Raw genomic sequence first — 15140 nt, forward strand, 5'->3', positions numbered from 1 at the left:
CCGGCCCAGCAACCGCCGCGTATGAAAGATCCCCAAGTTCCAAACGCTCATGAGAATTCATAATTTTGGAGCGAACATGGAGCCTTTTCCTCTGTGGACTTCTTCTCAGCACCACCGAGCATCTTGCAGCTACATGACCCACCCCGGAGCAGCGGAGACACACAACCTGGTGCCGGCATTCGGAAGTCTTGTGAGAAGATCTGAAACACCGACCACAATTCTTATCAGCAGGTGAAGCGTGGACGTTTGGAGCCCGCCAGCATCTTTGCCGCACCGCTCTGTCCCAACGACACACCTCCAGATCCCTTGCTAACGAGTTTTGGTGGAGAAGAACCCTCTCCCGACGAGGCCGAACTCACCACCTGCGCAAAAGACATACCTTACCTTGTGAGGTTCTCCTTCGGCTCTTTCTTCCGAGCGCAATCCAAGTTCAAGACAAGCTCCCGGCACCCACCGTCTCCACCACCACCTCCCGCACCGTCCCATAAATCCCGGAGCAAACTCATCCCCTCCAGGTTTGCTAGACGAGGATAATTATCCACTTGTCGCTTCTGTGAGATTTGCTAGACTTGTTTCACTAATGGTTTTCTCTCTACCTTATAGTATTTATATAATTAATTTACATATTTATAATATTATTTTAACATCTATGGTAATAAATATAAATAAAAAGAAACCATTATTCACCTTGTCTTTGAGAATAAAATTTTCATAATATGAAGTACTACACAACATCAACAACAACACCCACAGAAGTCTATGTTAAGTGAGAGAATGGTAGCTGGAAACTAAGAACTGGGTTTCAGAAGAGGAGTAGAAGAGAAGCAATAGAAGAGAAGCAAGGTATGGAGAAGTCTTTTCCAAAAAGGTTGCTCGTCTGCTTGATTTGAACTCAAAACATATAACAACATATATAAGTCCCATACGACTGACAACATAGGAGCATTAAGGATAACAGCTAATAAGACAAAGTAGAGAACTAGTCAAAGATCAACCTACTGGGCACAACACATGAACGTACGGGAACACCTGACAGCAACCTCTTCTCTTTGTCCTGAGGGTCTTCAGAGTAGTCTTCTACAGCTTCAACACACCCCCTTACTCAGAAGACCTTCACACCCATTATATCTCTGAATTTCTCATGCTTGTGAACTGGCAAAGCCTTAGTAAGCACATCAGCAGTTTGATTGTCTGTGTTGCAATGTATCAATTGGATAACTCCTTCATTAATCAGTCCCCGAATGAAATGATATCTAGTATCAATATGTTTAGTTCTTCCATGCTGTGCAGGGTTTTTTGCTATTGCAATTGCAGATTTATTATCACAGTAGATGATAGTTGCTGCATGTTGCTTCTCATTCATATCCTCAAGAAGTCTTCTCATCCATACAGCTTGACAAGCCGTGGATGTTGCTGCGATGTACTCCGCTTCAGTGCTAGATAATGCAGTGATCTCTTGTTTTTTTGAACTCCATGCAACAGCAGCTGATCCAAGATTGAAGATCCAACCTGATGTGCCCTTTCTATCATCTACTGAGCCTCCCCAGTCACTGTCTGTGAATCCAGACAATTTGAATTCTTTTGTATGCTGGTATAGAAGTCCAAATCTAGTAGTTCCTCCCACATAACGCAAAAGTCTTTTGACAGCACCTAGATGATGCATAGTTGGCTGATGCATATATCTTGAGACTAAGGAAACTGAATGCATTAGATCAGGTCGTGTGTGTGTGAGGTACATCAGCCCTCCAACCATCCTCCTGTATATATGAGCATTTGCTGTACTTGAACCATCATTCATGCTGAGCCTCTCATTTACATTCATTGGACTTAATTCAGGTTTGCACTGCAGCATGTTTGCCCTCTTCAACAAGTCTTCAGCATATTTTTTTTGTGAGACAAAGATATAGTCATTGCCTTGCTTCACCTCTAAACCAAGAAAGTATTTGAGCAATCCCAAATCAGTCATCTCATAGGTTTGCATCATATTAGTCTTGAATTGGCAGAGCATTTCTTGTGAGGACCCCATATAGATGATATCATCTACATAAATGCATAGGATCAAGGTGTCAATGTTCCCTTGGGCTTTAGTATATAAGGTTGGCTCATTTTCACTGCGTTTGAATCCCATGTTGATAAAGTATCGGTCAACATTGCTGTACCAGGCTCTGGGAGCCTGACGCAAACCATACAGAGCCTTTCGAAGCTTCAACACCATTTCCTCTTTCCCTTTTGTGATAAATCCTTCAGGTTGCGAAACATAGACCTCCTCTATGAGTTCACCATTCAAAAACGCCGATTTTACATCCAATTGATAGATGGGCCAGCGTCGTTGTGCACCAATAGCAAGCATCATCCTTACGGTTTCCATTCGTGCAACAGGAGCGAACACTTCCTCGAAGTCAATTCCTTCACGTTGCGAGTATCCCTTCGCTACAAGTCTCGCTTTCCTCTTGTGGAGTGTTCCGTCAGCATTATATTTGGATTTATAGATCCATTTAAGTCCCACAGGCTGCTTGTCGTCCGGCAACTCTACTAGCTCCCAGGTTTGGTTTTGAGTGATTGCACTCAGTTCTTCATTCATGGCAAGTTTCCATTCTTCATCCTTGACTGCTTCTTCAAATGTAGTAGGATCTGAAATAGAGAGTACAAGAGTGCATGTATCATATAGATCTGTGAGTGTTCTGTACCTCATTGGAGTGTTGGAGTTCTCAGTTGATGCACTCTCTGTAGATTGTGTTGCATTGTTCTCAGAAGATGAGACCACAACTGCCCCATTGATTGGTTTGCCACAGCTTGTGTTTACTATCACAAACCCAGGTACATCATCTTCATGTTCTTTGGACCAATCCCATGCAAGATCTTCAAAGAAATTAACATTCCTGCTAATCTTTACTTTCTTGGTTGTAGGATCAAAGAGTTTATACCCTTTTGTTTCTTCACAATATCCAATGAACACATCTGTGTGTCTTGGAATCAAGCTTTTGGCGATATTGTGGCTCAATTAGGACATGAGATACATATCCAAATACTTGAAAGTGTCCCACAAGTGGCTTCTCTCCTAGAAGAGCTTCATAAGGAGTTTGAGCTTCAACAGCACTACATGGGGATCGGTTCAAAATATAGACAGCCGTTGAGACAGCTTCCGCCCATAGAGTAGTGGGAACACTTCTCTCTTTCATTATTGAGCGTGCCATCTCCATGATTGTGCGATTTTTACGCTCCGCGACTCCGTTTTGTTGAGGAGAGTATGGTGCAGTAAGCTGCCATTTGATGCCGTTGAGGTTGCAGAAGTTTTCAAAGTCTTTGGAAATAAATTCTCCCCCTCTGTCGGTGCGGAGAACTTTGAGAGTGTGACCAAGCTGTTTCTCCATCAGTCGTTGAAAAGATTTGAAGCACTCCAGAGCATCAACCTTGTTTGCTATGAAGTACACCCAACTGTAACGTGTATAATCATCTGTGAGAAGAAAGATATACCTGTTCCCACCCAAGGAAGGTGTTTGCATTGGTCCCATGAGGTCAGCATGAACAAGAGCTAAAGGTGCACTTGCACGTCTAGTCGGTCCAATTGGAAACACAGCTCTGATTTGTTTACCAGATGAGCACCCTTCGCATGGGCCGGATAGTGCAATACATGGTAGTCCTTCCACGGATGATTGCCATTCAACATTTGCAAACTTCTCATATTTAAATGCCCATACCTGAGATGCCAAAGCTTGGATATTTCACTGGTGCTTAGAGCAGCATGTGCACACCCAATATCGACCATATTCAAAGGAAACAATCTCCTTCGTGTCATATGAGCGGATGCAAACAATGTACACGTGGTTAGATCGGTGATGGTGCACACTCCTTTGGAGAAACAAAGATCGTATCCAGAGTTCATTAGTTGGCCAACACTGAGAAGATTATGAGCCAGTTGAGGTACATATTGGACATCTTTTTAGAAGGTGAACTTCCCGATGTTTGCATGAAATGGAACAGTTCTGACACCGACAACCTTTAGTACTTTGTCATCTCCTAGTTTGACAGTTTGATGAGAAACAATTTCAATGTTCTGGAAGATGCTTTTGTCACTAGACATGTGGTTCGAGCAACCACTATCAATGAGCCATGAGGAGGATGTAACTTTCACTTCTTCTTCTTCTTCAGTTAGATATGCCATAAATAGGAATCCTTCATCACGGTTCCACGACTATTGTTTTTCCTCGGCAACATTTGCTTCATTATGTTTAGCAACATTTTCTTCATTATACCAGCATTGTGCTTTAGTATGCCCAAACTTCTTGCACACAAAACACTGAATGTTGGATCTAGGAGGAGGTCGAGTGGTGGTGTCACTATTTCTTCCTCTACCCCGACCACGAAATCTCCCACGGAAAGGTCCTCGACCATGACTCCTGCCAGCACGATTTCTTGAGTCCAAAGGTGTGATAGTTGTTGCCTGAAGTGCTGCTTGTAATGCAATTTCAGCACTTGGTTCTTCAGTAAGATGTAAGAGAGCTTCATGGCTCTTCAGTGATCCACCCAACTCTTCAATCGTGAGTTTGCCGAGATCTTTAGCCTCAACAATAGACGACACAACATGTCTAAAGTTTGAGTGAAGGCTGCTGAGTATCTTTGCTACAACAGCATGATCTGGCATTTTTTTCACCAAGCATTTTGATTTGATATACTATATCTAGAACACGAGTGATATATTCTTGCACCTTCTCTCCGCCCTTCATTTTCATAGCTTTCAGTTCTAAACGAAGAGAGTATAATTTCAAGGAGTGAATTTTGGAGTTACCTTGATATTCTGTCTTCAACACATCCCAAGCTTTGTGTGCAGTATCAAAATCTGCAATACGAATAAGGATCTTCTCATCAAGTCCCTGTTGAATGAGATAGAGAGCACTGGCATCTTGCGCTTGAAGCTCTTCTACTACTTCATCATCTAGTCCTTCTTCAGAGAAACCATTTTCAACTATGTTCCACAGCTTTTTGGATTTAAACATGGTTTTCATCTTCAAGCACCAAAGATTAAAGTTTTCACCTTTGAAAATTGGAACCTGAGTTTGAGAAGAGCTTCCAGCATCCGCCATGGTCGTCACCACGCTCTGATACCACTGTTAAGTGAGAGAATGGTAGCTGGAAACTAAGAACTGGGTTTCAGAAGAGGAGTAGAAGAGAAGCAATAGAAGAGAAGCAAGGTATGGAGAAGTCTTTTCCAAAAAGGTTGCTCGTCTGCTTGATTTGAACTCAAAACATATAACAACATATATAAGTCCCATACGACTGACAACATAGGAGCATTAAGGATAACAGCTAATAAGACAAAGTAGAGAACTAGTCAAAGATCAACTTACTGGGCACAACACATGAACGTACGGGAACACCTGACAGCAACCTCTTCTCTTTGTCCTGAGGGTCTTCAGAGTAGTCTTCTACAGCTTCAACAGTCTACAGGCAGTATTATATAGAGTTTGCAGCGACAACTACATACTTGTCTAGCTTGTACTTAAAAAGCTTAGCACACAAAATATAGTAAGCTAAGTTGATACTAGTCATCACTGTCAACAACCAATAGACATTCTCTAATCTAGATGAGTTCAAGTTATCCGCGACTAGCGGTGGTTTGCTTGGGACCACACTCCCGACCACTGTCTTTGGTATAATACCATATAGACAAAAATGAGGGCAATTATCCCGATTGCGAGTGCTTTTTCAAAGATTCAGGAAACTCCTGGTAGTAAAATGTTATTTGTCCCGGAAAATGAAAGGCTTCTCCGACACCGGTGAACACATAAGGCAGCACAAGCCAAAACGCCGACATTGGCGCAATCCAGTTAGGTTGGTTTTCAGCTTGGTGTTCATGAACAATGACTGAACGCCCGGTGCTCGGCGAGGCGGAGGCAGCCATGGCGGCGATGTTGAAAAACTTGGCCAATGCCGACAAGTTGGAGAGCGATGGGAGTATAGGAGGTGAGGCGGTGGCGAGAGAGGATAGATGGCACGGTCAAGAATGAAGAGAGTGAGGCAAGTGGCGATGCGAGGTGGTGACAGAAAAGGAGCCGGCGGGGACAGAGAAATGGGCGCCAAGGGAACGATCCATGTTTAGAGCTTGGAGGATGGAGAGGCTGGCTTGGGTGGCGATGCAGACACTGATGAAGATGGTGGAGGTCCAGAGAGGAACAATGCGGATTAGTGTTTTTAGATCCTCTACTTCTTCAGCAGTGCACAAGCTCCATGGCCGGGCTATGCTGCTGTCCATGGCTACGTCCCCTTCTTGTATCACCGCAGCGTGGTTCATGCACCTGCATGCATGCGTAGATTTATGCTTTGAAATTCAGTTGACTAAAATTAATAAATGAGGAACTTTATATATATATATATATATATAGCGTCTTCTAAAAATCCAATTGTGCATCATGTTTGAGAAATTTTTTCAAATAAGTTACTTAATTTCCTTAAGTAAAAAAAATTAGTATGTAAAGTAGTTTGATTTAAACTGTTGAACCATATTTGTACAACATATTAGACGTATAGCTTAAGTTAAAATAAAACACTAGAATGACTTAACAAACTATTTGGCAGAGGTACATTATTCGGGTATATCCTATTGTTTATTAACCATGTTGTTCTTATCTCTCATCTTGATTATCTCAGCAGTTTTGTAAAATCCAGACACGTTTTTTTGTGAACATTTCCAAATAATGTTTTGGCATATATATATATATATATACACCTTTGGTTTATCTTACATTTTAATACATGATGAATCCATACTTAACTTATGTAATCATTAATTTGGATTATGATAAGAGTAATGTGGAAGAAAAATTTATATACCAACCACAAATAGTTCTCACTTGTTAGTGTATAAACGGATATATATATGTATATGATTTTTGTTGTGCATGTATATATATATATATATATATATATATATATATATATATTGATAATATGTGTTTTGGGGACGTTCCAGAAAATGAATCTAGGGACGTCTCCATAACAACGGTTAGATCACCCATCTAATGAGTGCTATTTTATTACTAACCTTGCAGATGGAGTTAGCGATGCTAACCCCATTTCCAAACTTATATTTATTATATAATAACAACCATTAGATGATGATCTAATGGTTGTTGTGGAACATCTCTGCATTATTTGTACTCATATATATATATATATATTTTTTGCTTCAATTACAAGGCTGTGGTGGTGGCTAATGATGGAAAAAATTTAACATCTCAGTACAGTCGACAGTGATGTTCCATTCCCACAAATACAGATGAGTCGCTATAGTTGGACATTATCATTTATCATGCACAACCTCCCCACCACCAGCATGCATAAATCATGAGTCATGGCACTTACTATTCTTTTATTAATAAAAACTAGTTCTCAAAGGTAACATGTTGAACAATGGTGCAAAACTATATACATCTAGAATTAAAAGCTCATGTTAATTTATCAACCTTAGCCAAACCCCTTTATTTTACTTAATTTTTTAAATTATACTTAAAAATGTCATCTGTCCACAAATCAAGAAATCTCAATGGTATTTCAAGGCATTCTTTAACTCTATTTAGAAGAAACCAAGATAACAATAATCTCGCCTGAAAGTTTGAGAAGGTGGTTGATCAGCTTTCTCCGATGGCCGGTGGTAGTAAGTCACCGTCTCTGTCTCCGCCGGCAATGCAAGCTTTCTCTTCCTAATCCCAGCCACAATGACACGTACAATTGCCGTAAATGGGTTCTCTTTCGTCCCCGTCCGACGATAATACTTCACTCCAAGAAGCATAAACAGAATAGCCAGCGCATTCACTGCTGAACAAATCCCATATCCAAGCTCCCAGCTGATGCTATCTTCAATGTAGATAATAACAGTATTTCCAATGACCCCTGCCATGTAGAAAACTATAAAATACCAATTGAAGAAGACGTTTTGGTCATCCACATTGCTCAACTGGTCAGCTCCCATGGTCATTGTGTTGAACCGTGCGCCACCAGTCCCCACAACAAGCAAGGCTAAGGCTGTGTATAAAAGTGCTAGTTGGCCACTGCTCGCCGCAGTGTGCGAGTTTGTTGGTCTAAATGCTTTGATTCCGGCTGTGAGTGTGAGTAAGATCATACTCTATATGTTTACACAAACAAACAAATAAAGAAAAATAATTAAAACATTTGGGGATGAAATATATATATATATATATATATATGAGGCTGTGTAGTCTAATAATGTCTGTAGATTCAAAATCTATAACGACCTTGCGGACCGTTGGATTTCAATCCAACAGTTTTGAGATATGAATAAACAGTAATCACTTGCTATAAATAATAGTTCAATTATTTTCAGTACTATAACTCAACAAAACACAATCGTTCAAATCTATTTCTACGACTGCAGAATCCTTTATATATATATATATATATATTAAGATGAAAATGTTTTTGAAACGCAAGAATTTTTAAGATTTACTAAAATCACAATAACAACTATATGCCTTTTTATTTTTATTTTATTTTATTTTTTAAAGTGGATAAACCATAAACTTTATTGAGAAAATATATGCCCTTTTATGATATGTGTATTTTTTATACATTTTTTTTAAATATTGACCATCACATATAGGATTTGGTTATCTACTTTTTAATTAGATACCAACGTACTAACAACCTTATTGTATAATGATTTTGTATATATGTATACACAATAAAACATATATGTATATATATATTTGTAGATCTATTAGGAAAGAGATCGAGGAGTTGTGTTTATTCTAATAAATCGATGATTTATTCATTTTATTTAAAAAAAAAAAAAAGAGAACCAAGATTAAGGAATTGAATTTATGATCTTTACTATGCTCAACCGGATCATAAAATACAAAAAAGGATTTTTCGGAATGAGACTTTACTCCTAAACATTAACTAGATATATAGTCTATGATATATATTTTTTTTTCCGCCTAGCCATTAGGGAGGAAAGGATGTGTATGGCCTCAGCTATAGCTTGTGGAGGATTTCAGCGTCAATTGACCTAAAGTTTAGTGGTAATTATCATGATATATATATATATATATATTTTTTTGAAATACGTCTTATTTTGACCAGAAAAAGTACAAAGTCCATCTTTATAAAAAAAAGATAAATAAAATAAATAAATAAATAACGTACAAAGAGAGAGGCTACTGTGGAGAAGGTGATGACAGGGAGGCAGCCGAAGAAGGAGTCGGAGATGATGGCGCCGAGCAAGGGAGAGAAGCTGGAGGAGCCATTGATGATGTTGAAGAGCTGAGCTGCGTCTACGCTCTTGAAGTTGTAGTATTTTATCAGATATACGATGAAGTTCCCCATGGCTCCACTGAATATCAATGACATCCCAAATACATTCCCTTGCAATCAATTTATAATACAAATATAATATCAGAACACTATATATAGTTTCATTTAAGCCTCCAAATTAATTGAATATATATAGAGAGAGAGAGAGAAAATTAACTATATATATATATATAGATGTACCTATGATGAACGGAAATGTGATCCAGCCTCCTTGTTTTGGAGTTGTTTGTGATTCATGATCATGAGCAACATCTGGTTCATGAGATTGATCATCTTGTTCCTTGCTAGCCATTCACAACAACTTGTTTAGGGTGGAGAAGGATGCTAAGATTCAGAACTGGAGTAGTAGAGATCAATGGAAGCATTTGAAGCTTTAAAGCCACAGAAAAAGTCTGAATTAGTGTTATAGAAAAGTGATAAGACAATGATAGCGCAATACACGAGGACATCTTAATAGTGTTAATTAGAATGCAAGGGAAGTCAATATGAAAATAAATGTGACAAATATATATATATATATATATATATATGTGTGTGTATATATAAAGAAATATGAGCTTGAAATTCACACTAACTACCCCCAAGATTGATCAAATGAGATAGAGATTTGAAAATGATTTTATAATTGGCTTCTTAGCCTAACTTGTATCTCTTATTGAAATATTATTTTTGAGGAATCAGTAAAATTATTTATTGTAAATTGAATTTTGATCTCCCAATGAGACGCATTAACTTATAGATTTTTGTAAAATAAACAAAAAAAAAAACAGATTGATCGTACAAGAGATACTAAGTTGTAAAGAGATTTGATTGAATACTTCACATAACTTGTATCCCTTATTGAACTACTATTCCTAATTACTTATTTAAGTATAAATTAACCTTAGATCCTAATGAAGTGCATAAACTCATATATTTGGTAGAAAAAAACAAAACAAAACAGATTGATCATCTGCAGAGATACAAACTTGAAAAATGGGTTTGATTGGCTTCTTGGCCTAATTTGTATCACTTGTTGAAATACTAGTTTTAACTAATTAATAAAATTGTTTACTGTATATTTACTTTAGATCTCTTCATCAGGTGCATTAACTTACAAATTTTGTAATATATATAGAAGAAGATTGATCACGAGAGATACCAACTTGGAAAATGATATTGATTGACTATTTTCAAGCAATTAATAAAATTATTTAATGTAAATTGATTTTTTAGATCCTAATGAAGTGCATCATGAACTTCTGGATTGATCACCAAGAGATATAGAGTTGAGAAATTATTTTTTTATCCACTGAAATAAATGTGGATAAACCACAGATTTATTGAGAAAGAAAGAAACAGTACAAAACCAAGCCTCTCACCAGAAGTGAGGGGTACAACACACACAATGTAAAAATACAAAAAAACAGGAATAACAAGAGGGTAGTCTAGAGAGGCGGAAGGCACCATCGAGCAACTCGAGCCCTGTCTCAGGCAGTAGGAGCAACTACTCCCGAGCTATGTCATGAGCGGGATCGCCCAGGCAGGTCGGAGTCTCTAGCGCTAAGGAAGTCGAGGGAGCGCTTTAATTTTTTTGAGAAGCTTCATTGAGTGATTGTTGGTGACTATCATCACTGTTGAAAACCGGGAAAAGAAGCATATTAGCAGCTTTTAAAGATAATATTAATGTGTGGCAAAAGCATTTAATTGGAAGATACGAGTGTTTCTTTTCAATCCAAATATTCCAAAGGACAGCACGGGAGACAAGGTCCCAGAGAGTTCGATCTGAGAGCCAATAGAGGGTAGCCATTTAGACCACAACAACTGTATTGAAAATGGGAGGAAATTTGAATTTAAGGCATGAAGAAAGAAAGTCCAAATTTGTTTAGTAAAATCACGATCAAGAAAAAAAGATCTTGAATGTTTTTCGGAGGCGTTATGGCGAGAGGACACAAGTATCAGTGGAGTTTTGAAAGTTGAAACCTTTCTTGAAAAGGTTAGTGAGAGTGAGAATTTTGTCCTCTCCAGCTAGCCAGCAGAACAGTGACTTTCTATCGAGCAACGAATTTTCCGGAAATTTGAATAAAGTGGGCAGTCGAGCCCACCATCAATGAGAAATCTATAAAAACGATTTGATCGAGAAATTGCCACTTTTTCAAGTGCCCAAATGAGGGTGTCGTCTTGATTATGGGAGCACTCGGGAATAATATCAAGGAGAGCGAGAAAGGGATTCAAGAGGGGGCGGAGGAAATAAAGATTCTGGATTAAGAAGGCGTTGATGGAAATGTCTGATGGAAATTGCCACTTTTTTATCCACTTCACTTAACTTGTTTCCCTTATTAAAATACTATTCTTAGAAGATCAATAAAATTGTTTGCTTACAAATTAACTTAAGATCTCCTAATGAAGTTCATAAACTTATAGATTTTGTAATCTATTGCGAAAATGATTATTTTTCTGCCACCAATGTTTTGCATGTGGTCATAAAGCAGGGAAGAAAAAAATAAGTAAATAAATCACTTTTTGTCTTTTTGATGAAAGGAGCTCAAAGGAGCTAATTTATTAAAAGATCAAGACTGAAGAACACAGGAAGGACAGAGTACAGTAAAAGAAAATTTAAAACAGAAAAGGACAACTTGTCTGCCTTTGAAAGCAAGGTTGCCTCCATGTGCCCCAAGCACCAATTGCTTCTATCCCAATATATAAAGGATTCACTCACTAAAGTAACTTTTAAAACTTTTGATTTGAGTCAAATGATTTGATTCGCATTTAATACGACAGTTTAATTTGTGAACACTAGGGTGGTCATTCATTTCATGCAAATTAAGTTAATTAGAACGTATCAAATGCTCTTTACCTGTGGCCAGCAGCAGCGCTGCAACAATGAACAGGAACACATTTGAAAGTGATATCAAATTGTGCTTGAATTGAAAATGGTGTAAATAGAACGCTGTGATCGTGTCCCACTCACGCTAGCTGGTGGTGACATGAATTAATTTTTTAAAAAAAATAAAATAGATAAACTACTATTTTATTAAAAAAAATAAATATAAAAAAGAAAATGAGCCAAACACACAACAAATTAAAGCAGGAGGCGATTAATAGTCACCCGAAGTGAATCTATGATTCCATTTTAAATTTTTATAACATTCTCAAGCAATATATAAATATCCCAATATTTACAAGTACATTTTTTAAAAAAAAAAAAATTTAAACACCCTACTGAGATTAAAAAAAAACACTACAATACAAACCTATGCTCCTCTCCTATAATATTGGGTACAACCTTTGGCTTAAGTCCTTTGAATCAATGACCCCAAATGCTAGCAAGATTGTCAACAGGAGGTGACTACAAATCTCTAGATTGAAGGGATGGGGAATCTTGAACCTCACATATTTTAATAACACTCTCCTAGATATATAGTGGTGCAATATTGTGACCAAATACTAACAGAGAGGGGCTCAAGTCATTAAATTCAACTACTATTAGAGTAGTTATATATGAAACAATATTTACCTAAAAAATAATGTGTTTCTTTTGGAATGGGATCCTGACCTATTTATGCAATCTGGACTTACATTTCTTCTATAATCAAGCATGGTGCATCCACACTATTTTAGCAAGATAAATAGGGTGTGCTCCCATGAGTATCTGGCCTGAGTTTTCTAGGAATTCACAGAATTAGAATTGGCCCCATGAGCAATGTTAGGGCTCTTCTTCCCATCCTCCTATTTTTTCTCCTTGCCCAATCGACCCTTCTATCTATAATGTTAGTTTAAAAAGAGTACAAATTTTTTTTTAGAAAACAATGGCTACAAAATTGAGGGTTTAAATGCTATAGATATTCTTAGTCAAATCATTCTATATATATATACATCTTTTTTAATGGTGATCGTTCGCATTGTCTTTTGCCTAAATTATTTGGAAAATATTTGCTTTGAAAAATTAATATTTTAAATTGACTTTTTTATTATAATAAGATTCTCACACTAACAAATCTTGCCATTTGGAGATGCAACAGCTATATGTGTTCTTTCTCACTAGGTAATTGAGTATTTTAACCATTTTTTTAATATCCTTTCTATTCTAGAATATGCTGTTAGAATGTTTTCTAATTTTGGGCTTCAATTAATTGTTGAGCTTTTATCTCCTCTCAATTGCATCAAGATAATTAGTCTTATTTTGAGACATACGGGAGCCTATTATTTGTTGATGGGCCAACAATCTATATATATATATATATATATATATGAATGTGGTATATGATTAGTGTAGGCCATAGCAGCCCATTAGGCAAGTGATGGGGAAACCTAATTGAGTGCTATATAAAGGTAAGGCTAGGTCTCCTTTTTAGTCCAATAAACGAGTCTTCTTACAGCCACACAGGCTGAAGTTTTCTCACCCATTGGGAAAAGCTTTAAAGGATAAGAAGGGGAAATTCCTACTGCAACCGACACCATAAAGTTTCTGCTGCTATTTTAATATGGATCTGAAATCAGGTTTTCTATAATCTTGCTCTTGTGTGTTCTATGTTTTCATGTATGAGATCTTGGAAAGAAAGATGGTAGATCTAACATATGCAACTGCTTTAATCACTCACTCATTATACAAGTATTTAGGTGAATCATGGACTTTAGGAGGTTTGACCTTGAGGCTTTGTTTATGGACACTTTTTAAAATATTTTTGGATGGAATGACACTATCATGCATATTTTTAATTTTAAATTATTTATGTCAGTTAAAATTGTTATAAAAATTATAATCAGATGTTTCTTAGAAAAGATGTTTCTTTTCTACGTTTTGTTGCCCTTGAAGTTGAAGCGAAATGGATAAAACTCGAGAATTTGATCTCTACTGTTAATAGATGTCTTGAGTTCTTGGGTCCAACGTAAATGACTCTGTGAACATGACAATTAATCTAAGTAATGGCTGAGCTCTATTTCAGCTCTGTCTTAGGCCAACTTAAATGGATGATCCTCTCACATAATGGATCATCCTCACATATTGTTGTTGGGCCATTACTATATCTCATTTTATAAGATAGTTTATTAAGTATCCATAACTAATGAATTTTGTATTATGGTTCCCTCTTTTTTGTAATTATATTTTTAATAAATTTATTTTTCATCCACCTTCATTAAAAATAAAAAGCTATGCTCTCCAATGCTTCTAGTATATTTTGAAAATAAGAAAAATAATTATTTTCAGAGATTTGATAATAGTTAAGCAGCAAAAGTTTTCATATACTAAATATTTTGGAATATGAAAAAAATTTGACTAATGGGTTGCTCTTCACCCTACAGTATTTAAGTAATTTACATATTTATAATATTGTTTTTATATATATATATATATATATATATATATATATATTTGAAAAGGTGGATAAACCATTTTAATTAAAAAAGAAAATCAAAACAATAAAACCCATCACAAGCAGACGAGGGTAGAACAGCAATAAACACAACCGACAAAAACAAAAACCCTACAAAAAACAAGAGAAAAATAGCATAGAAAAACAAGGTAGGTACACAGAGTCACCACGAGACCCCAACACAATGAAGAAAGACTAGCCCGTGCTCTGATCGAACGCCTCCTTGGCCATCAAGGAACCACTAATCTCCTCCAAGCGTTGCCCAAAAAAGTCCAACTGCGCCTGATAACGGAGATAGAATCATCAAGCTTCACCCAGAAATCATCTACCACACTTTGCCACAGCAGACAACCAAGATAAAATTATTTTGTCACATTTCATGATAGTAGCAAAAGCAGTCATAAAGAAATCATCAGGCACAGAAAAATCATTATTCACCTGGTGTTTGAGAATAAAATT

The 15140-nt window shown here is 37.0% G+C and overlaps 1 protein-coding gene across 1 annotated transcript in view; it reads right to left on the reverse strand.

Annotated features, from left to right (window-relative positions):
• Positions 1-9698, reverse strand: part of LOC120264769 (protein NRT1/ PTR FAMILY 2.6-like) — an 81862-nt gene extending 72164 nt beyond the window's left edge. Inside the window, exon 1 of the mRNA XM_039272596.1 lies at positions 9508-9698. Within this exon, the coding sequence (XP_039128530.1) occupies positions 9508-9619 (112 nt within the window). The 5' untranslated portion in view covers positions 9620-9698. The remainder of the gene's footprint in view (positions 1-9507) is intronic.
• Positions 9699-15140: the final 5442 nt, after the last annotated feature.

The sequence above is a fragment of the Dioscorea cayenensis genome, chromosome 7, assembly GCF_009730915.1.
Source record: "Dioscorea cayenensis subsp. rotundata cultivar TDr96_F1 chromosome 7, TDr96_F1_v2_PseudoChromosome.rev07_lg8_w22 25.fasta, whole genome shotgun sequence".
NCBI classification, from domain to species: Eukaryota; Viridiplantae; Streptophyta; class Magnoliopsida; order Dioscoreales; family Dioscoreaceae; genus Dioscorea; species Dioscorea cayenensis.